Source organism: Ciconia boyciana, chromosome 15, assembly GCF_034638445.1.
Source record: "Ciconia boyciana chromosome 15, ASM3463844v1, whole genome shotgun sequence".
In the NCBI taxonomy this organism is placed as follows: domain Eukaryota; kingdom Metazoa; phylum Chordata; class Aves; order Ciconiiformes; family Ciconiidae; genus Ciconia; species Ciconia boyciana.
In genome coordinates this window covers 6,259,283-6,283,315 of record NC_132948.1, presented here as the reverse complement: position 1 = coordinate 6,283,315, position 24,033 = coordinate 6,259,283, and the positions used below count along the sequence as shown (strand labels likewise).

At 45.1% G+C, this 24,033-nt stretch overlaps 1 protein-coding gene across 1 annotated transcript; it reads right to left on the bottom strand.

The window, feature by feature from the left end:
* Positions 1-560: 560 nt before the first annotated feature.
* Positions 561-3,839, bottom strand: XBP1 (X-box binding protein 1). The gene is given in 6 exon segments (XM_072880142.1): positions 561-1,576; positions 2,409-2,516; positions 2,519-2,572; positions 3,168-3,296; positions 3,376-3,472; positions 3,543-3,839. Coding segments are annotated over 6 exon segments (1,155 nt in total). The 5' UTR covers positions 3,752-3,839; the 3' UTR covers positions 561-1,018.
* Positions 3,840-24,033: the final 20,194 nt, after the last annotated feature.

Below are 24,033 nucleotides of genomic sequence, written 5' to 3'. Positions count from 1 at the left end.
TTAATACTGTGATGTTGGAACAAATGCATGAGGACAATAAAGAGAATCCTACTGTAGCATTTGAAATTAGCTCCTACAAAGTTAATTTTATCCTTCAGGAATTCCTGTGGTAACACAGAATCTGCATCTTTTTCACCCCATATATATCCCACACTGCTTCACAAACACTAGACACACCACTTGAAATGTGCCTACCTTCACTCAGACTCAGCATTTTCAATGGTGTAACTTGCCAACAGGAAGGTATTACAGTAATTTTATTCAGACATCAAGTTACTGCCACCCGCATTCCTTATTCAGGCTGCAGATTTTGCTCTAGCAGCTCTGTCCATCATACAAACCTATCTACCTTGAACAGAGTTTGCAACATTGAGTGCTCCCAGAAAGAAGCCACTAAAGCATCCAGCTACCTACACCATAGAAGCACTGCTGGATTGGTGCATTAAGGTGGTATAAGGGCAAGACACTAAGACACCTCATCTCTTAAAATTTCTATAGTTTCAAATTGTGCAAGGCCTGGATACTCTCCCCACCCCACTGAGATCCAAAGCAAAAAAGGGTCAGTGAGCTGCATTGCACTTTAATTGCACCAATACAGTTAAATATTAAATGGAAAAAGCAACTCTACATGGCAAATGGAAAACAAGCATTTACATAGTAAATCAGTCAGATGTACAGACTATTTAGTTTTAACCCATTTGTCTATACATGAATATCCCACTGCAGTTTTGGGTGTTAAAAAATGGGAAACAAAATGAACATTTTCAGGTTCACATAGAATTGGCAAGTTATTGATAAACAAAGCCAACACTGATGGGGATGGGGTGGAGGGCAGGACAGGACACCCTAGGCTTTTTCATACCAGGAGAAACGCATTGGCCATCACTCCATCTACTAGCATGGGTAGAAAAGTAAGCAACACTTTTCTGCATACATTTGATTTCCCCCCCACACCCCAAACGGGCATATCCTGTTATCCTGCCAGGATAGTTATCCAAGGGGAGTTAACACTACTGAGTTAGACACTGATCAGTTGGGGAAAGAGTTCATTGGCAAAGCTATCCTCCCACACATGGTCAGTGTCAAGTGGACAGGACATGTCACTGAAGGGTGACAGGGATCCTTCATATCCAGAGTCACTACAAGCATCCAACAGATAGCTTGAGGCTGCAAGGCTATGATGAGAAGAAAGCAGATGAGAGATGCCCAGTTCAGGCATGAAGCTGTCTACAGGTTCCTCTTTCACAGATACTGGGACCTCAGGGATAGCTTTGTCTTCAGATGGAGAGAGAGATACTTCCTCAATTTTCACTAGCATATTGGTTTGGTTGCCCATTTTAACAGGAATCTCCAGTATTAGGGGCTTTGTGTACACATGGTCAAACCTTATCAGTTCATTAATGGCCTCCAGCTTAGCTGATGGGGACCCCAAAGAGGGAGAGGGGGAGGTTGGTATGGAATTTGTTTCTCCACAGATCTCTTCCTCCAGCTTTTCCAGGCACGTTGACTCTGAATCAGTGTATTTGAGAAACATCTCTGGGTCCAGACTGTCCAGAAAGCCCAGTAGAAGATCAGACTGCAGAATGAAATACTGTTTTAGAAACACAGCCTACTACTGTTACAGCAAAACATCAGTTGTGGCATCTATTAACCCTCATCTGGAAGTTAAAATACACTGATGTCATCATAGGACTAGGAGTTTCACCAACAACACTGCTATCGGAACAGACAGTTAAGGCAGTTACTTCTCTTTCAGAAATTCTTTGTCCATTAACTTTTTTGTAAGGGTACTGGCAATCCCCACAGAATTCTACATGCACGTGATATTCACAGCCTCCGTTAGAAACTCCTCAAGATCTTGGACCCATCAGGTACTAACACCACACTACCTGCTGGCTTCACAGAGCAAGCACCAGAACCCGGCTTAGGCAGACCTGCCCATGACCAAAGTTAGAGGTTTTGGTTTGTTTTTTTTTTTTTTAAAAGGTGGAAGATGCCTGTCCTTACATTTCTGGAAGTCATTCATAAGGGACAGGCTTTAAGTTTGAACAGCTTTGCTAAGTGCTGGCACATCAGCAAAATGATCAAGTTTATTTTCAACAACAGTAAAAGCATAGTATGCTTTTGGTATTTGTACACTTTTGCTGTAAGAGCTAAGAGACTGTTTCAGATAATATCCTCTAAGATTTTATGGAAAGTGGACTTGTTCAAGTTGCATGAACTCCTGTACTCGCTGGATACAGCCTAACACAGCTGTTTTGAGCCTCGGTATGGCATTCCAGGACTTGGAAAACAAGACAACTATGGAAAGTCATCAAGTGACTTTACATCAATAAGTTATCACACTAGCCTTAAACCCACAGTGGTTCTGAATTTCATGGGCATTTTGGATAGGAGTGGATGCTCACCTCTGAGTCTGAAGAGTCACTGCCATCAGAATCCATGTGAAAGTTATCAGAAATGGTGACTGCTGGGCCTGCACCTGCTGCAGAGGAACACGTAGTCTGAGTGCTGCGGACTCAGCGGACCCGGTCACCAATCTAATCTCATCCACCTGCGATTCCTTCACAACCTGTGCCAAGGAAAAAATCCAGTCAGTCACCACAAACATTCTGGCAAACAGTACAGCACATAATCCTGAAGATCATTCCCTTCCTGCAAAGGCTTCCAACATTAGATTCTGCACGTGCTTGTGCAGTAGGAACCTGAAGGTAAGACCACTTCCAAAGCTGGCTCAAACTTCCATACGTTTGCAGATTTGTTTTGTTCACCACTTTTCAATGAGAGCCTGACTCCCTCCACTATACCCCCTGTTCTTTTGAGACAGGCATATGTGACTAACAGTTACTGCTTCATTTCTAGAACATAATGCAAAAAGGCAGATGAAAATCTTAAGAGAGCTTGGGACTAGTCAGCTTGCTATCTCCCACACTACCAGTGGCATCCTCTTCAGACCCACTACCCACTCAGTCTGTGGGAAAGCCTCCATTTGGGGGACAAGTGTTACGTTAAGCCTCCATCTGAGGGACAAGACAAGTATCCCTCCTCACAGCATGGCAGCCTCAGCCCGAGGGTTACTCCTCCCCGCCCACCGCCACGCAGCCACCTCTCGGAGCACGGCAGCTCTCGGCAGCTCCTGCCCAGAAAGCGGGAGACGAGCCGCTCACCTTGGGCTCGCTCTCCTCTTCTGTCTTCAGAGCATCTAAACCCAGGCGGCAGCGAAGCTCCTGGTTCTCCAGAGCAAGGTTACACGTCTTCTCCCGCAGGAGCTGGTTTTCCAGCAGCAGCTTCTGGTTCTGCAGAGAGCCGTGGAGCAGGGAGGCCACAGTGCCGGCCACGGCCGCCCCCCGCCCCGCCGGCCCACCCGCCCCTTACCTCCTCCTCCAGCTCCACCACCTGCTGCTCCAGCTCCGTCATCCGCGCCTTCTTCCTGTCCCGGGCGCTCTGGGCCGCCACGCGGTTCTTCAGCTTCCTGCGGGGCAGGGCGGCCGTCAGCGCGGCGGGTTCCCCGCGGCGGGCCCCCGCGGCCGGCCCCCACTCACCTGCGCAGGGCCTTCTCCTCCGGGCTCAGATGGGTGAGCCGCTGCCGCTTGCGGGCCGGCTGCGGGGCCTCCAGGCCCGGGGGGCTGGGGGCGGCTCCTGCCGGCAGGACAACGGACAGATGCCGGCCGGCTGCGGGGCCGGGCGGCTCGGCCGCTTTGCTGGGGATGAGGAGCAGCCGGGGGGCTGCGGCACCGGGCAGCGCTGCCATGGCCGGGCGGACGGACCGGGACGGAATGGGAGGCGCCGCGCTGCCCGGCGCCACGACTCGCGGCCGTCTGCGCTCCCTGCGGCCCCGCCCGGATTTCTACTATCGTGGCTCTTCCTCATTGGCCGGGACGGCATGACGATGCGCCCAGACTAGCCCGTGATTGGCCTGCGGCGGAAAGCAAGGGGGGAAACGAATTGCATCAGACGAGGGGGTTGGGGCTGGTGAGGTGTCGCTGCGTGGTGGAGGGGCGCCTGGCAGCGCGGGGCGCTGGGCCTGGCTCGGCTCGGCTCGGCCCGGCCTGGCCCAGCCTGGCTCGGCTCGGCCCGGCCCGGCCCGTGCGGGGCCGCGGGCTTCTCGCGGCCCGGCCCGGCTGCCGGCGGCGCGATGGCGTCGCTGGGGCGAGGGGGGAGCGCTCCAGTTGAGGAGTGTCTCGAGCAGGGAGCAAGCACGGTCAGAGGTGGCGATGCAGTTGAAGCTTTTCTGTGGCCGCCTTGCCAGAGGCGATCTGTCCCAAAGCAGTCACGAGCAGCATCCGAGGGAAAGGGACAGCTTTCGTGGGAACACAAGTGCCAAGAGTGGAGCTATAACAGATGCCATGCGAATGGGCTAAAAATGGGCTAAAAAGAACAAAAAAGCAGAGAAGAGGTTAGTGACTGGTGAGCAGAAGTTGCAAGAGAGCATGCAGAAATACCTCAGGGGTTGTCCTTTGACTCCCGCCTGTTTCTGAGAAGTAGCAGTACTGTGTGATAAGTGAAGCGTGCGCTTCCCGTGGTGCCTGACGAAGGACGTCAGTGTACCGTGATGGGTTAGTGTCACATCTGAGGTACCTTGGGCCCAGGCAAGTAGAAGTTCTGCAGATAGAAAGCCTTGAAATACGATGCACATGGGAATGAAGCTGTTCAGCGACATGCAAGCAGCGACACACAACCACCTAGGGCACGGGGTTTGTTTTGAAATGTCGACCTTCGCTCGGTGCCCAAAGCTTTCTGTGCTTCACTCGTGACAGTTGCCCACGACCCGAGTAGTTATGAAATGTTGAAACTTTGGCTACTTATGTCTATTTCTGAAATCCCTTTGTACACTGAATTTAAATTAGTTAAGATGTTAAACAGTAAGGGAAAAACATAAGCTTTAAAAGTTCAAAGGCACTGGTGTGCTGGTTTGGCATTACTCCAGTGTTGGAGTTCTGCCAGGCTTTCATGATACAAAGAACAAACTCTGCATTTGTAAGTTTGTGTTTGCTCTTTCCTTACTTACGGCAGCATGACGTTTAGTTAAGGCTGAGAGTTCACCTTTCTACTTTGAAATCTGTGTGAAAAATATGGCGACTTTTCGATAAGCCTTTTAGTCTGAGTGCAAAAAAGTTGCTTGTTCTGGTCCTGTGAAGCCCCTCAGATACCCGTCATTGAAAACTATCTGCTTCTCCTTTGTATGTCTCTCCTGGGTTTGGAGTCATGTTTCTTCTATCATTCTAATTCCCAATTAAAAACTTCACTGTTTTCTAACAAAATGCAGGTCCAGTATTAATATCTTTTTCTGATTTCAGATATCCATTTCAAGTAAGTTGCCCCTTTTTTTACAACAAACAAAAATGTTGAACACGCTGCTCCTGCTTGTGCTGCTTTGTGGTATTTATAGCTATACTGCTGAGACTAGCCATGATGTGATTTATCACACAGATACACAGATTTCTTAGCATTATGGCTGAAGAAAAATCCTAACTTTCTGTCTGTATGTGATTTAATTTTCCTATTTAATTTGATATGGAGCCAGAGCAAAAGCATCTTTTTCCTTTTGCAACAAACAGTTGTGATCGTGAATAAAGTTCAGAAGTGCGGAGACATACATATTAGTAGTGGTACATGAGCCACTTCACAGTGATGTGTAACCAGGCACAAAACTGGAAGCTGCCCTTGGCACTGGTGGTGTCCACTCTTACTGAATGTAATAATGCCATCCATGAACATGTCTAGTGTTGGCAAAAGAAGGGCATGACACCCTGCAATCTAGTCCTGTTGAATAATTTTAGTAGTATTGCTAAGACTAGCTGTGATGGAGTTACTGAAAATACATTTAGGCTCACAAATATGATGTTACTACCATTATGATACATAAAGTCTTTTATTAAATATATGGTTAAGTCACTGGGTAAGAGTGGCAAAGAAAAGTTCAATAAAGCTGGTCTTGCACTGAGACACCCCTTCAGAAAGCTTTAATTAAAAGACTTCAAGTTTCATTCTGATTTCCACCTTTTTTTTTTTCCCAAACTCACTGTTTACACATTCCAGTTTTTGTATTTTTCTTTTTTTCAGTCATTGGATTCAAGCTTGTGATCCACATGACAGTGCTCTAGTTACTCAAGAATGCTTCTCACCCTGCCTTTTAGTTCAGCACCACCATCTATCTACAGGATGTGCCAATGAGGGTACTGTTGGCTGTCCTGCCAGAAACAACATTAGCTCCTGCTAACATAGCTTTACGTTGTATGTTCCAGGTGGCCGAGCCACCAAAGGAAATAGTTTTGTTTAACAAAGGTGGAGAGGCTTTGCCCTTGTGTAATACCAGATACAGAGAAAGAAATATGAGTTGAATGTTATCTGCGTATGAAAAAAGGGGGACTAGAAGAGGGAAAGAAGATGGAAGAAGAGGGTGTAGAGGAAAGAGTTTAACAAGCGTAGTCTGAGAAAGAACTTGTTTGCCCAATATGCATCTGAAAACACTTGGAAAGTGTCCCAGGACCCCAGGCTTGTGTCAACAGCTGGAGTATTCCCAGATCTGTATCAACAGCTGATTAAACGAGAAAGGGAACTTTCTGCAGCCTAAAATGAGGTTATTCCAAAACTGTGATGTTTGTAATGAACTTTGTATTCCTTTTACTTATTCTTAAATTTCATCATTACACATTGGGATTGAAGAGTGCATCTCAAAATTGTAGTGCTCTGAGTCTTAAGGTGGAAAGTAGCCATTACCTTTCTATAAGAGACTTCACTAACCTAGTTGCTGGGTTCATCGTCAGCTGGAGCAGGGGAAGGATTTCACTTCAGCCACATTATTTAGTTGTCTGGGGTACTGGCAACTCTTCCTTCTAGTCTTAACAGTTCAGGCTTTTTGGAAACATACATGGGGTTCATGCTGCTCCTCTTGCTCTTGAGTGGAAGAGTTGCTCTAAATTGTTGTAGTGGGTGGGGACAATTTACAGGCAATGTGATCATAAAGGATATAGCACTTTTCAGCAGTCTGGCAAGTCTAGTAGGAACAATGACATACCTTTTCTTCAGCAAAAAGGTGATACTCCTATAGTACAAGGAATTATGCAGAATCTGTATCCTTTGCCTACTGCATGGAGCTGCTAACCTAGCCACATGCTGTAGGAAGTGACATTGGCTTTGTCTTCTCTTAACACTGCTGCAAGCAAGACCTGCAGAAACATGATTTTTTGCTCAGCTATCATCCCTTCTCCATTAATACTTATTATTGAGACTCTGCCTCATTGGCCTCTATGATTGCTTTCAGTGTACCACCAGAAAAGTGTGGAAAAGACCCAGTGAGTGTAAGTTTAAACCGTGACTCTCCTGCAAACATCTTACAAATGCATACCTTACATTCCAGTTCCTTGTCCTCGTGTTCCACCTACATACATTACTGGTACTTGTTACTACCCAGAATTACAAGGAACAGTGGGTAGGTCTGCCTCAGTTCCATCTTAGATCTGTGTAGTGGGCCACAGGCATAGGCTGGAGATTCTTACTGTGATCATCTTTATGGCTTAGTCCTCTGACCTAGCTGCTTTTGTGGTGAGATCCCATCACATTTGTACCTTGAGTGCCTCCTGTTACAACTCTTCTGCCAATACCTTCAGAACTTCATGCTGGAGTTCTGTCTGTATTTTCCCCACAGCGGTGTCCTAGCCACTACAGGCAGCATCAGTTGACTTGGGCAGCATATACCTTGTGACAGAGATCACATGCCCTCATAGTAGGCTTCTCTGTCTCCCCATCCCCGTAGAATTAGTTCTCCCATCACATAGTCAATGAAACCTTGCTTCTGATTCACAGGAGAAGTCTTGAGTTAATTCAGACAATGCTGTTAGTGTTTCTGGAACAAAGATATTCTGAAAGTTGGCTAGAGGTTGGGCCTTTTACAAGGCCTTTTTTCAGGAAAAGAGGGTCTCCCTTCACTGCCATTGGAGTTCCCAGCAGCCATAGGCACTGAAGGTCACCTTGTTCAGTAGCATTGCCTACATTCAAAGAGGTTGTGCCCTATTCCAGGTTTAGTGGTACCTTAGTAGCAATACATTTCATGCAGTATCTCATAAAAAAGGCAGGTGGGAAACACACTTCCTGAAGACTAGTTGTAGATGCATGTATAACACCTGATTAACTTAATTTTTAAAAAATATGAACCTCCATTGTTGCCCTCTCCCGTAGTAACCTTTCTGCATCACAGATTTTTTGGCAGCAAAATCATCTCATGCTTCATAGCTTCTAACATTTTGTGTGTGATTCCTTTTTTTAATGTTACAGAATACAAGATGGCAGATTTTTCTTAACAAGGTCTAATGATATATTGTCTCTTTTTGGAGTGGTAACAGTAAATTTAAGATCAAGCAACCTATATAAAGAGCTCAGAATGTTCCTTGCATCTACATAGTATCTTCTTTTCCCTGTATTTCACTTGCATTGTAATTCCCATTTGCTTCATTTTGTTAAACTCCTCTGAAACTCAAGAATTCTCTGGTCTCAGCAAGACTGGAAATTAATTAACCTGTATAATTTTGTAGCAGTCACAATTTTTTGCCCATTTACTACTTTTTTCAGAAAACTGACATGCGTATTAAACAGCAGAGGTCTCAGTAGAGGCAGCTGCTAATCCCCACTCTCATCTGAAAGTTGGTCTCCCCCTTCCACTGTCACAGAATGCTGATTATAAAGGGAAAGCCTACCTGTTTACAAAGACATTCCAGTATTTTGAGACAAAGATCTCTTGATTTGATTTGTTCTGTCAGACTGAGAACAAATTTCTCTTGCACAGAGACTAGAGCAAACCACTCATGGGAATTTACAAGAAGACAAGATATCCCCACCACAGTAAACGGAAAGGCTTGCTTCCCAGCAGCCCTGTGCTACTAGTTCTGTAAAATGAAACATTACTGGAAAGCTTTGCAAACATTGATCATGTAAACAGATCTTTATATATAGCAACTGGATGCCCTTGGGAGGATTTATGTCGTCTGCCAGTCCCTGAGAGACTCCACCTGGGAATCAAACAGCATTGGATCAGCTGGCCAGGGAAGCAGGCTCAGGTCAGGGAATCTGTTGGTGGGCTCCCCAGCTAGCTGATATGTGAAGGAATCCCACAGGTCAAGGGGAGGTTGTGGTTGTTCAGTGTCTTACTTTGGGGCTTTGCTTTGTAGTTCTGGCTTCTGTTTCCAACCAACTTGCTTAATGTTGAGCCCATTCTCTTCCCACACCATTCCTCTATCCTTGACTGTACTTCATGGCATGGATTCCCTTTCCCTTTAAAAGGTCTAGCTGTTGGCATCTCTGGTACTTGGCTGTGGTTTGTCTGTCTGTCATACCTATTTCCATGCTGTAGTCCTACTTTAGCTCTTTGGCTATTTTCTTTCTAGCTTGGTCTCAGGAACAGTGTTCCTCTGCAAAGTTCCTTCATAGTGCTGGTGGGAAAATGTGGACCAGAGAGTTGTGCAGATTATGCAGGATTTGGAGGTTCTGGAAGATGCCACATTTTAACATAATTTCCAGATGTGATTAAGGTCTTGGCTAAACTAGAGGATAGAGTTGTGCACTGTGAGTTCTGTTAAAGACTCACAGTTAAAGATGTGATGTTACTTGAGAGGTATTGTGTCCACCTTCATACATAGATGCATGGTGATACATTGGTGGTGGTAGTCACAAGTGGAAGAAAAAAGGTAAAGGTACTACACGTAGTTGAGAAGGTGCAGCGAGTGCATCATTGGGGGTGATGTTGCAGAATGTGCTTGGGCAATACAGGAGGGACTGAGCTTGCTGTTGTGCTGTCCCAGTGAACTGACAGCCCGTGTTCTGGATTCTGTGTAAGTATTTAACATGTTGAGCAAGCTCCCTGAGGAAAACAGCCAGTTGTTGAAATCTCACATGCCTAAAAGCTCCTGTTCCAGTAAGTTTTTCTGTTTGCACATCCTGGTTCAGAACTGGAACCTCTTCTTGGAAAATACTCTGGGAGGTAAACAACTGTGCTTAGGAAAACTTGATGACTACTTCCTATTGGCAGAAGTTAGCTCTTCTTTGGAGCAGTGCCAGCTTTTGAAAGGAAATACCTTCTCTTATTTCTTAGTCATTCCCTAGGCTTTGAAATTCCTTTAGAAGTTCAGAGCCCCTGAGAGTCCTGGCAACTTTCTTGTTTTGTAATTTTGAAATTATTTCCCTATATTCTTCCGTTTGGGTGCCTTCGCCTAGTTCTGCATTTTGTATGCAGAAGCCTGCCTCCAGCTGCCTTAAGAGACCTCGTGTGGAAAGAAGCAGAGGAAGGTTATCAGGAAATGGCAAGTTAGGAATCAGTTCTGTCTCGGCACAGGTTCAGCATGACCCAAAATGTGAGGGGTATTGTCAGAATCGTCTGTCTCCTCCTCATACCTTTTTGATTTGCTGAATGCTCTGAGGGTGCAGGGTAACAGCTGGTGTTCACCGAGGGACAAGTCTATTATGTTTCCTTTCTGGTAGCATCGTTTATTTGCTTTGTTAGCACTTGACTTTAATGATAACTTGTATGTAAATGGTCAGGGACAGTTGAAGCCCTTTATATACTAATTAAATAGATCATATGCTAGTACTTGAATGTGGAAAATGCAGTGCTTTAAGGTGAGTAATTAAAAGTGCCAGTCAGATCTTGTAACTTAGGTGAGTCTTTACTATAATAGATAACCTAAGATGAAATAGAGTAAATTTTTGCTTAACTCACCTTTGCATGAATGAACCAGTTGTTAATGTAGTAATTCCTTCATTTTAGCCAGTCACATTTTAAGAATGTTTTTTGCTTTTGGTAGTCAGAAGTGGTGAAATCTGTTTGTTGGCTTTAATCATAGGAGTACTTCATATTGCAGGGTTTATCCATTGCAATTAGTGTTAGTAGCTGATATGTTATACACTTTAATCATGTGCTTCAAATTTATTTTGTGTTGTTTACATATTGTTCACTTTAAATATTGTATTGCTTGAAGTAGGGTCGCATGAACAGCAACTTGCACCGTATATTTACTCCAGAAACACTAATAACAATGTTGAATTAAATACAGAAGTGTCAATATTTAGATTGTATGTAAATACGATTTCCAGAAATATGCAGGTATGTTATTTGCATGTTATTTACATTGGATGCTTCTTCAATATTATGAGTGAAGAAACTGCTAAGCGCTGACATAATGAACACATCAAATGAACAGTAATCTAGGATTTAGTGGGGTTGTAACTGGAAGTGAGTAGAGATGATATAGAGCAATCTCAGGGGGGGCAAGAGCACAGTGAAAGGCATTTGTGTGGATGCATTTGAGGGTACTTCTTGCAGAATGAATGGATGTTGAGAATCTTGGAAAATACGGCTCCACATTTTTTCCAAATTCATTTTGTTCCCATCTGTCCTTGCAGAGGGGATGATCAAACAGCATATAGCAACAATTTCCTAAGGTTATTTCTTAGTATTCTGTTTTCCTTCTTCGGTAGCGTGACCTGCTGTGTCTGTGTGCTTGGTGAGGACCCTGAAGGAATGCATCATGCCTGCCTGTACCATGTTGCAACTCTCATGTAAACTTGTACTGTATATTGGACAATAGTTTGCAAAAAGAAAAGGCTGCAGTTATCTAAATAAGGGTATTTTTAGTGCAATTGAACATATTTCAGTTTTACAGGCCTGATTCAGTGTTATCTTTTCCCTTCAGCAGACAATTACATGTACAGAGGGAGTGAAGGGTTCCCAAATCAGAGTGTTTCCCCTTCATACAAATTTAACAGACTACACATTGTTTAAGACATTGGAAACTTTAACTTTTCAAACATTAACAGGGAATTTTGTTCACAAATAATTTTTATAATTAAAGTTGTCGTGGCTAGCCTGTTGGTTGATTTGGATTGCTTCAGTGCTGGTTTACTTGGATAAATTGTGTTTCCAAACTTTAAATAGCAAGAGACAAAGCCACAGCTGCATGGTACTTCTTCTTAACATAAACCTCCACTGATTTTTCTTTTTTGGTCTTTAATTGAGCTGACAAGTTACAATAGTTTGTTACTTTCATTTAGAACAATTGATGGCAACGATGAAAACATGGTTTTCATAAATATAAAAACATTTTGTCCATTACAGTTGGCTTTCTGTTCCAAATTGCAATAGTAAAGTTAGACTGCGTGAAAATGAAAGGCTACGGGAGACGTCTTTAATTCACGCTAGTGTTTCTGGAGATATTTCAGGGTGTTTTACACATCCTTGGTGTGTTCCGCGAGGGCAAAGGACCTCGCCTGGCTTTCCGAGTCTAGGAGGTCGCCTGCTGGCTGCTCTGCCTCAGTGCATGCGGCACCTCTTCTGGAGCGCAGCATCAGAAATGACCCAAGGAGTGCTGGGGATGAGCTCCGTGTATCAAAAGATGAAACTGTGGGCGCTGCTTCAGGAATGGAAACTCGTCGAGAACTCAGATATGTTTGAGTAAAGCTTTCAGTCAGTCCTAAGCCTTTGTTTGTGCTGTGCAATCACGTCTCCAGAGCCGCAGAATAACAATTTTACTTGGTGATGAAAAAGGGCAGACATGTACGTGGCCTTGAATTTACTGGAAAAAGGACACCTCTTGTTTCTATTGCTTATCAGGAGGTACAGCAATTTCATTTACTTATTAAATAAGCTGTAGTAGTATTGGCCTCTGCAGAGCATGATGTTAAAACACGTAGGGAACGTGGACAGTAGCCAGGGTTACCCGTTCCTAAAATCCTCTGGAAAGGCAGATGTGGGAGTGTGAATGAGACAAACAGCTCTCCTTATCCTTCCTATGGACACTTGGTCTGCCATGAGGACTTCTCAGATACAGTTTGCTGTGAAAAGAAGGATCTCAAGTTTGATTTAAGAAATGCTTTAATGAAAACTCTGTTCATCAAAACCTCATTCTTGTCGTGCGGAACTCTCTGGTATGAGGTTGTTTCTGATACCCATTTAAAACTAGCATAGATGTCACCACCCTGCACTGTGCAATGAAGGTATGTCCTGAAATCCCTCTATGATGTTCTTTAATCTACACAAAGGGACCGCTGACACACCACCTGCTTCTTAAACTCGAGTGTCATAACAGCCCAGAATTCCAAGGTAAATGCTAAATAAATATCTGTAGTGTAGGAGGAAGATGTTGAGTCAAGTAGTTTACAGTTATACAATGGGACCCTTTTTCCTTCACTTCAGTTTACCAATCTGATTGAAGCAAAAGGCAGACACTTCTTCCTTTAGGTGGAGCAGATATAAGTAGAACTGTATCTCAACACAACTTGGCTTCAAAGGGAAATGGCTAGTCTCAGTCAAAACAAACATTTATAACACTCATAAACCATTATAAAGAATACTTAGAATATTTTGACTAATTTTTGAACAGGAGTTACCAACAAATCCACTGGTACTATCCAGACTTCCTTATTTTGGTGGTGTTTAAAATGTAATGGTTTATCATAATTCTTCCATTTTAATCCAGGTGTATTGGCTGTTTCTTCTTGATCAGTCAGTGATGTTTTTCTCAGTTTCTCTTGTGTCTCATCTGGACTTTGAGTTTGAAAGGAAAGACAGTGTCTTAAGCATGGGCAAACAAATGGGTCATTATGATCAAGCTGGCATGTGAATTTATAACCTAGAAGTGTTTAAGGTAACTGTGCGTGTGTTTCCATCGTGTAGTTAACGTGAAGTAATCTCATGCCCACAGTTATTTCATGGTAACTTGCTCATGTGCCCACATTCTCAATCCTTCCCCAAGTGCTTTGGAGCAATAATTTAGGAATTAGCATGCCTGTCTGCAGTTATCGTGCACAGCCTGATTTTTCCAATTAAATGTATTAGAATTAGTATTTTAAGTCTAATGCAGAAGTGAGATATAATTATTCTTAACTGGGGGAGGAAGGAGATGATTCTTTAACAGACTGTGTTAGTATAAAACAAATGCATTACATGGGTTACTGATAGGTGCAAGCTGGCACTTAACACGACTGTTTCTAACTGTCAGAGCAGTGAAGTTCCTCAATAATAACGGTAGTGAAGGCGATCTCTTTTAAGAGAGAATTTGATCACTTTAGGAACAGGATTGAAATTTTGTATCCATAATTACAGAAATCTGGGTTTATTGACCCAGGTTCTTACCAGGCCTAAGCCTCCTTCCTACAGACTTTCTCACCAGTACTCAAACACTGCATCATAACACAGGGATTATGTGAACACAGAGCAGCATACCTCCGTTAGAGGAAGCCCTCGAATTCTGTGGTAAGTGTAAAGGGCAAAGGGAAGATCTCCCCCCCTCCTCAGGAGGGCCAGGGCAGGCAGCCCTGCGATGAGCTGGGTAGCACTCCCACCCACCCGCAGACCTGCCTGTGGGATGGTCATGCCGGGGCTCTTTAACCCCAGAGCGACTCGGAATTGTGTGCTTAAAAGTAGTTTTTCACGGGTTGCAGAACATTATTGACCGCAGTATAAAATATTTAATGCTGTAGCCTTTCCGGCCTTCTTTTGGCCACTGGTTGTAATCTGTTCATATGTAAATAAAGTTTTCATTTTATTCCACTACTCTGTGAGATTACAGAACTGTTTTTCACTGCTTATGTCCTTCTGCTTCACAGGGGTATGTCAAGCACCTTTATGGAAAATACATCTTAGTCAAATAGTGTATTTTAATGAGTCTTTTAGTTTGGTTGATTAAAAGCAACTGTATTAACATAAGGAACTAAGATTTCTATACAGTTCTTCTTTCTCTAGTTCCTTGCCTAGTCTCAGATACCATAAAATGCTTCAGTGACTGTGTCTGTTTAACAAGGAAGTGCAGTAAATAGGAGAATAGAAGGTTAATAGAAATAATAGGATGAAATTCTGATTGTTTCAAAGTTAGTGGAGCAAGGCTTTTGCTCACAGAATGAGGCCAGAAGGAATTTCCTGTGGCTATCTAATCTGAGTTTCTTATAATTCAGGTACATATAGCTTCATAAAAAAGATTCTTTCATCAAGCCTAAATGTTATGGCTTGAACTAAAAGTGTGGTCTTGCTTGTTTATTAATAACTCAAGTGATAAAAAAAATACCATAATTGCTATCTAAGCTGCAATAGTAACCTGTTGCCTTGTTTAAAATGGACCCTATCTGCAGCTTGAATTTATAAAGCTTTAGTTTTTAGCCAAATTAATTTGGCTGCTTTTCCTGTGTGAAATTTTCTATCTGGACAGACAATTCGTGGGAGAATCTCCATCCTTTATTGGATGCAGGGGGAAACATAGTGACAAAGGCTGAGGAAAAGGCTGAGGTACTTAATGCCTTCTTTGCCTCAGTCTTTAATAGTAAGACCAGTTGTTCTCTGGGTACCCAGCCCCCTGAGCTGGAAGACAGGGACGGGGAGCAGAATGAAGCCCCCATAATCCAAGGGGAAATGGTTAGTGACCTGCTGCACCACTCAGACACACACAACTCTATGGGGCCGGGTGGGATCCATGCAAGGGTACTGAGGGAGCTGGCAGAAGTGCTCACCAAGGCACTTTCAATCCTTTACCAGCAGTCCTGGCTCACCGGGGAGGTCCCAGTTGACTGGAGGTTAGCAAACGTGTCACCCATCCACAAGAAGGGCCGGAAGGAGGATCCGGGGAACTACAGACCCGTCAGTCTGACCCCGGTGCCAGGGAAGGTTATGGAGCAGATCATCTTGAGTGCCATCACGTGGCACGTACAGGACAACCAGGTGATCAGGGCCAGTCAGCATGGGTTTAGGAAAGGCAGGTCCTGCTTGACCAACCTGAGCTCCTTCTACGACAAGGTGACCCTCTTAGTGGGTGAGGGAAAGGCTGTGGATGTTGTCTATCTAGACTTCAGTAAAGCCTTTGACACGGTTTCCCACAGCATTCTCCTGGAGAAAGTGGCTGCTCATGGCTTGGACGGATGTACTGTTCGCTGGCTAAAAAACTGGCTGGATGGCCGGGCCCAGAGTGATGGTGAATGGAGTTTACTCCAGTTGGCGGCTGGTCACAAGTGGTGTTCCCCAGGGCTCAGTATTGGGGCCAGTTCTGTTTAATATCTTTATCAATGATCTGGATGAGGGGATCGAGTGCACCCTCAGTAAGGTCGCAGATGACACCAGGTTGTGCGGGAGTGTTGATCTGCTTGAGGGGAGGAAGGCTCTGCAGAGGGACCTGGACAGGCTGGATCGATGGGCCGAGGCCAATTGTACGAGGTTCAACAAGGCTCAGTGCTGGGTCCTGCACTTGGGCCACAGCAACCCCATGCAACGCTACAGGCTTGGGGAAGAGTGGCTGGAAAGCTGCCCAGCAGAGAAGGACCTGGGGGTGTTGGTCGACAGCCGGCTGAACATGAGCCAGCAGTGTGCCCAGGTGGCCAAGAAAGCCAATGGTATCCTGGCTTGTATCAGAAACAGTGTGGCCAGCAGGACTGGGGCAGCGATCGTCCCCCTGTTCTCAGCACTGGTGAGGCCGCACCTCGAATGCTGTGTTCAGTGTTGGGCCCCTCACGACAAGAGAGACATTGAGGGGCTGGAGCGTGTCCAGAGAAGGGCAACGGAGCTGGTGAAGGGTCTGGAGCACAAGGCTGATGGGGAGCGGCTGAGGGACCTGGGGTTGTTCAGCCCGGAGAAAAGGAGGCTGAGGGGAGACCTCCTCGCTCTCTACAACTACCTGAAAGGAGGGTGTAAAGAGGTGGGGGTCGGTCTCTTCTCCCAGGTAACAAGTGATAGGACAGGAGGAAACGGCCTCAAGTTGTGCCAGGGGAGGTTTAGATTTAATATTAGGAAAAATTTCTTCACCAAAAGGGTTGTCAAGCACTGGAACAGGCTGCCCAGAGAGGTGGTGGAGTCACCATGCCTGCAGGTATTTAAAAGCTGTGTAGATGTGGTGCTTAGGGACATGGTGTAGTGCTGGACTTGGCAGTGCTGGGTTAACAGTTGGACTTGATGATCTTAAAGGTCTTTTCCAACCTAAACGATACTATAGTTCTATGATTCTATAATATCATGGATTAGATTACTTATTACTAAATCAAGACTCAAGTAGTTCCTGGTATGAATCAAAAGTCTGGATTTTGTTTTAGTTTTGTTTTTCTTATTTATGGTGCCACTACACTGACTTCTTTTGGATTGCACCTTGTGTTCCCTGGTGTGACTGAGGGAATAATTGATCTTATTGACTCGACAAAGTATGGGTGCTTCATAAAATTGCATCAAGAATAAATTTTCTTAAATCTCGAAACCAGTTATTTATCAAATATAGTCAATTTCCATTGTTCAGAGTTGGGTCAAAAGACTATCTCCCTCCAGCCCACTATCCTGCAGAAGCTTCAAGTCTTCTATTTTGGAATCACTGAGTGTCCTTACAGAAGTGCATCTCTCCTGTATCATCACAGCATTGCCATGGAAACTAGTAATATGGCCCAGCTTTCAGGAAATGCTCTCAACACTGTAAGATTAACTATTGTTTTAAATGAGATAACTGGGCTGCTTTGCAATTTGTTTACTTTGTCACAGTTATAGCAGCAGCCTGGAACCTCAATTATTGTCTACCTTAACTTGAAGATGTACCCACTTGTATATAATCCTATTTATGTTCATTATGTGGGTGCTCAGCTCTTTCAGCATCTTATTTAGTACCATCTGTAGCTCAGCACTTTAGCCAGAATTCCCTTGGTGACTTGTCACTTGGTCCTCTGTGTCGGATGACAGTCCTCCCAGGGCATTATGCCTGTTCACCTGCCTACCATCCATGATGGGTTTGATCATAACCTTTCTACTGCATATAAAAGCCTGATGATGCTTTTGTGACTATCAAAGCTGAGAGGAAGATATGAGGTGGTTTGTAGTCATCACTGATTCTTTAATTGCCTTTATAGAATAAATAGGTAGGAGAATGAGAAGCAATTGTGTACCATCTGAATTAATCTGTGAAGTATTGCAGGGATAAACTGCTGTCCTTTCCCTCAGCGCTTCTACAGTGGTGAGAATTGATGGAAACCCTTTTTTCCAGGAATAAAATTTCTGTTCATCAGTTGTCATTGTCAAGAAGGAAATGAGGACCAGGTTGTTCTGCTGAAATATAATCCATTTTTTCACATAGAGCTTATTCTCAGCCACGGTTCCAATTGCCACTGTATGTTCAGAACACTTGTATTAATTGGAGACAGCAGGTGGTTTGTTGGGGTTTTTTGTGTTTTGGGGTTTCTTTCTGTTGTTTTGTTGGTGGTGGTTTTGTTTGGTTTGTTTTGTTTTTTTAAGTGGCAGCTTGTGAAACTTACATTGAATACCTGGTAGTTAAAGGGAAAAACAATCTCAGTAGTCTCTGTGTGGGCACAGTATTACCTGCAGGTACTCACAGCCCGAACACGAGAAGGCCATTGCTCCCCAGCTGGGGGGTTAGCCACCGCACGCTGCAGCGACAGGTTGCCCTCACCCTTCTAAACAGGTTTTCCGCTGAAATGTAGCCGCGCTGGGTTATCTAGTGTTATCGGACCGCTTCTTATGATAATCATCGGAGCAAGAACCACCTTTTCTTACTATTTAACATATCTGAGAAGCCCCTTTTAAGAGATTTTCATTTGTCTTTACAAAGTGGATGAGAGATGAACTATGCTTCAAACAAGGTCTGGCTGATACCGGAGACAATTTCAATCAAATGGAAATTAAAAATTCACAGTAACTGAAATACTTTTAATCCATGCTCATTGGTTAGTTTATTTCTTTGGAAAAGGGTCATATTTTCCTTTGTTATGCTACAATCTAAGACAATATATGAGGAAAAAAAGTTTATTTAAAAATTCACCTTATTCCTGGCTGAAAGTTCGGTAAGTCTTTTGAATTCCGATATTGACGTACTTATTGCAAGCTGATCACCAGACTAACAGTGTTGTAGATTGTCAGGAGGCTGGGTTTTGGTAATGTGCCTTAAGAAAACACTTAATCAAAAAAGTCATCTGCTCTTTGCTATACTAATAACCGAAATGAGGTTTCAGGGAGGGTCCCTCAGTACTGGAGGACAAACAAGTTAGTGCCCAAACAGCAGAGCTAAAGATGCTTTGTTTCCAAGATATTTGCTCTTAATATCTCTGGGCCCCTGCCCTTATCACCTCCCTTCAATAACCTGAGTTCTTCTTCCCTTCCTTTCGCATTCCTTAAGCATCCTCATCAAGCAAAAGACAACATATGCTGTGGCTAATCTGCTGCTGTGCACATACGTTTTTTCTGGCTACTGCCATGCAGAAATGTGTAACAGCTGAACTCCACCAACCTCTGCCCCCGCCCACGGAGGGACACTGTTCTGTACCAAACATTTACATGCACACACATTTACTTTATGTCCTTTCCTAGCAGTAACCCCTTAAAATGCCAATACAGTTACAAAAGCGTCATGTTTATTAAACGGGATACAATTAGAATGGATTCTTTTATTTAAAAAATGTAAAATCAACAACAGACTGTTCTTTGGACAGTGGAATTGAAAAAGCTCAGTTTCTTAGATGTTTTCCTGCTGCCCTAGCTTCCCCCACATCCTTTTTGGATACTGCTGCAGTACCCAGAGTCCAGAGCCTCTGATTTTCACAAAATTTGCAAGAATGTAATATCTTAAGACCTCTGTTCTGCCCTTAAGCTTGGTTAAAATTAGCTAATAGGTTCAGAAGAGCGACAAGGCTGACAGGCAGATAGCATATGTTTAATTTCATTATGAAATGAGGCTAAAAGAGGCTCTAGAAGGGATTCTCCAGTGTGCTGCATTTGTGGTTGACTGACAGGAAGCAGCTTTCAGACGTCTTCGGCCAAATGTATTTTCAATTATAGGGATGGCAGGACCAGGGAAGCTGGGTTCCTGCCTCTTTTCATGGTGAGAATGGCTGATGGACCTGTTGCGAGTGGCTGCTCAATGTTGTTTTCTTCTTGCCTGATGTGCAGAGCTATACTTCCTGCATAATATTCCAGCTCTGCTCTCAGCACAAAATAATTAATTTTGTTTTGGGGTTTTTCTATAACATTCATCACAGTAGTATGTGGGTACTTCACTAACATTGTTTTCTCTGAAGAGCAGTGTGGGGGGAAGAGGGTTCTACAATATCTATTTCTTTGCAAGGAAAATGAGATGTAGGAAGTTTTGTGCCAAAAGCAGCCTCTCGTGTTGATTGCCCTCTTCTGAGATGCCTAGGGCATGCTTTCTCAGACCATTTGGCATTATACATCATTTCGTTATGTTCAAATCACAGCTCTTACTGTCCTCAGTTGCAGGTGTAAACGTTTGAGACTTCTGTATTTCAGACCCTGGCCCTCAGTTTGTTATGCAGGGAAAAAAAAGAAAACATATCTGAAGTATTATGGCATAACCGAATTGTGAACTGTATGCTGCCAGCTGGGAAGGAAGCCAATTAGAAATGTTTGATTGCATTAATCATAGACAGTCCATTCTCTTCCTGCAACCTCCTGCTTGGATTTCTGCCCAAGTAGAGGGAACTTGGTGACCTGAGACCTAGTGCCTCGTGTCACTCCTCAGTATTCGACTATGAGGCTACTGCAAAGGCAATTCTGACATGTCTGTAGTCCAATGATATGGATAGTTTAGTGGAGTGGATCAGATCTTCAGCAACTTTTACTTTAGGGATAGGATGCTGCCCACTTGTTATATAGAGCCCCATTCCCGTATTTTTCACTGGTTAGTTTCCAGATTTATTTGGCCTGCCATTTCTGCATTCCTAACTCTCAACCTAACCTGGAGAGGCCCTACTTCTAGGCCATTTCCTAGGAAATATCCAAAAAGTACTGATGATTCGATTTCATTAACAACAGAGGCAGGGGTCTTATCTATAACATTTTTTCACTAGACTTAATTGATTTTTACCTACAGTGGGATTCTCCTGTGAAGCCAGGCCCTGTGGGGAAAATGTGCCCATGTAACAGGAGAATTTCACAGTACATGTGGACAGGGGACAAGATTACTGTTGAATTGTCTAATCTGGATAATCCCTATTTTTCTTGATATTTAAATTTGAAACCTAATACTAGCTCAAGGTATGATGTTTATGTAACTTTTAAAGACTAAATAGAAAACAAGAGGAAAAAATAAATATGTAGTGTTCACGGATGCCTCGTGAGGGGCATTTAAGTTTGGTGCAATGAATCTTAGACAGTTGCCTGACATCTGAGCCCCTACACTGCTGAAGTAAATTGACATCCACTTTGTTGACCAGCAGGGAAGAACGCAGCATTCTTGACTTTTCAGTTGCACAGCTAAGAATCAGGAATCTCAGGTTCTTCCCAGTTTTTGTAGGACTAAAACTATGTGCTCCACACACACTGCGCTCTTGTCATGGTCTCTTAGAACTCCTACATTTCCAATTCCCATCTCCACTCCTAAAGCTACTCTTCCCAATACTATTTTAGCTTGCTGATTCAGTTTAAAAATAACCTTCTCCACTCCATCCCTGCCCCGCCCCCCCAGGCTGCCTTTAGCCCTGGTCTCTTCCCTGATCCAGTTTGCCACACAGCTCCACAAAAGTTACATTGGCATGATTATGGAGAAATCATACAAATGAAACAAGTGGCACGGGAAGAGCTGTTTAAAATAAATAATTCTCCCGAAATAGGCAAACTTCTGCCAAATAAGGCAAGTCATAGCAAAAACCTCATCAGCTGGCACGTCCAGTGCTATGGCTGTCCTCAGGCTCTGACTGTGCCTGGGACAGAGGGGGACAAATACCATGATGCTGGGCGGTTCCTCCAAGCTGCGCAATGGTGTCCTGCTGGAAGACGTTCTGTAAGGGGCACCATTCATTCATTGCCTTTCATGTGACAACCTGCGCACACCCCAGTGTCCTCCGACACTGAAATTCCAACTCTTCTTACTGCTGATAACCTGATGGCATACCCATTGAGTGTAGGACAGTTGGGAGGCCTTGACCTACAACAACTTATGACATAAGCTATTTACCTTTACTAATAGAACATTGAAAAAACTTGATTACAGTGGCATAAGGACCTCTGCAAGAAGAAGAATACTCGGTGAAAAAAAAGACATCCTGAATCCGACATGCAGAGCATAAAAACCTGCCAATGACTGGAAATGACTTGCTGTTGCCTCTTCTGGAGGGAATGAGAAGACAGAGGGTTAAAAAGTCTGGATATCACTTGCCCAAGCCACTGAAGGTAGTGAAGAAAGAGAGAGAATTAGCTGAATGTCAAGAGACTTTCTCCTCATGACACGTGCACAGTCCAGGTTAAGTGACCCTCTCATCATCATAACAGCAACCCCTGCATACACCTCTGCTTTTGCGACAGATGGTGAAATTATTTACCTGACTCAGCAGGATGAAAATCTCAAGTTCTCCGTGTTTAACCCGTTCCCATGTTGATTATGATGTAGGAAACCCTGTGTTGTCCAAGCATCAGCCATTTGCCTCACAGGTGAAGGAAAATCAAGTAGCGGTAGTTTGCACTAAAGGATTAAAATGCTTCTATTTAGTACACTAGATGCTATGCATTTCTGAAATCCTACTGAAACATACCTATTATCTAAAATTCGCAGCGTTGACCACGTCTAAGTTTGCCTAGTGCGTTCCCTGTTGTTACCAGGCTAGAGCACCACAGTGATGCCCCTTCCAGCTCTCTTTCTATGCATGCCGTAGTTTTGCAGCCTGATCCGTCCTACTGAAGTCTTAGGTTTGTGGGGGTATTTTGTGGCTTGTGGTAGAAGCCCAGAGTGTATGTTCCTGTGATACCTTCTTGACCCTTCTTCACTGAAGAAATCTGCCATGATTTGTTAACCTAATGTTGCTTACTGTGCCACGCTAAGGATGCCACTATCTTGTCTTCAGTTGTAACAACGTATATTTAGGAAAAGAGCTGGCAATTTGTAGACTGTGGTATTATTCCCTCTGCCAGTGGGTTAGGGACTCACCCCAGAGCTGGAGTTTGCTTCCAAACATTGAGCTTCATACCCAACAAGGGATCTCGCATGAGTTTGTTTAATCCCCCTTGTAACTGATTTATACTTTCAGGCTCTGTAACATCTTGTGTTAACGAGCTCCAGAGCTTAGTTGTACATACTTTTAAAGGAAAACTGTATCATTGGCTGCCATCCAGTTCTTGTAGTGCGAGACTGAAATAAAAATTATGACCCGTACACCTTTCCCACACCATTCATGGAGGTTTCACAGACTTGCATTAACAGACAAGCCAAAGAGCCCGGGTTACCTAGTCTCCTCTAACAGCCGCAATTGTAGAGTACTGAGCTCAAGGAGCCGGATCAGCCATTCCTGCCCTACACACAAATGAGGAGCCTGCTGGATGCTGGCAGTCTGCTGGAAATGGCAAGCGTTAGCGGAACGCCGTGCAGGAGCAGCGTCTCTCCAGAGAGAACCGGTGACTTTGGTACCTCCGGCTGCGGAGGCACCGCTCCTGCCCGCTCGGGGCGCGTCCCGCCGGCGGGGCTGCAGCCCCGCAGCGATCACGCCCGGGGCTTCGTGCCTAACGCACTCGGGCATTCCCCGGCGCCGGCGAGGGGCCGCCGCCGGCTGCGAGCCGCGCCAGCGCCGGGAAGCGGCCGCGGGCGGCCCGCTCCAGCCCCCCGGCCCGCACACCGCCGCCGCCGCTACGCGACGGCTGCCAGGCCGCGGGCCGGGCAGGCCGACAGCCCCGCCACCGGCGGGAAGGGCCCCGGCGGACGCGGGCCCGGGCGTGCGCCACAGGCCGCCGGGGCCGCTACTCGCGTCCCGGGCGCGCCCGGCCCGGCCCGGCCCGGCCCGGCCCTGCAGGCCCGGCCGCGTGGGAGGCCGACTCCCGGCAGGGCCTTTCCGAGCGCCGCGCCGCGCCGCGCGGGTCTGGCCGGCCGCTCCCGGGGCTCCGGCGGCGCTCGGGCCCCGCGCGGAGCCGGGCCGGGCCGCCCGCGGCCGCTGCGCCGGGCGCCGCTCCGCTCGGCCGGGCTCGGCGGGGCTGCGGGCCGTGTGTGCGCCGAGGGAGGGACGGAGCGGGTCAGAGCCGCGCGGAGGGCGGGGATAACCCCGTGGTGGCCGTCACGTGGAGCAGATGAAAGGGAAGCGGCTTGG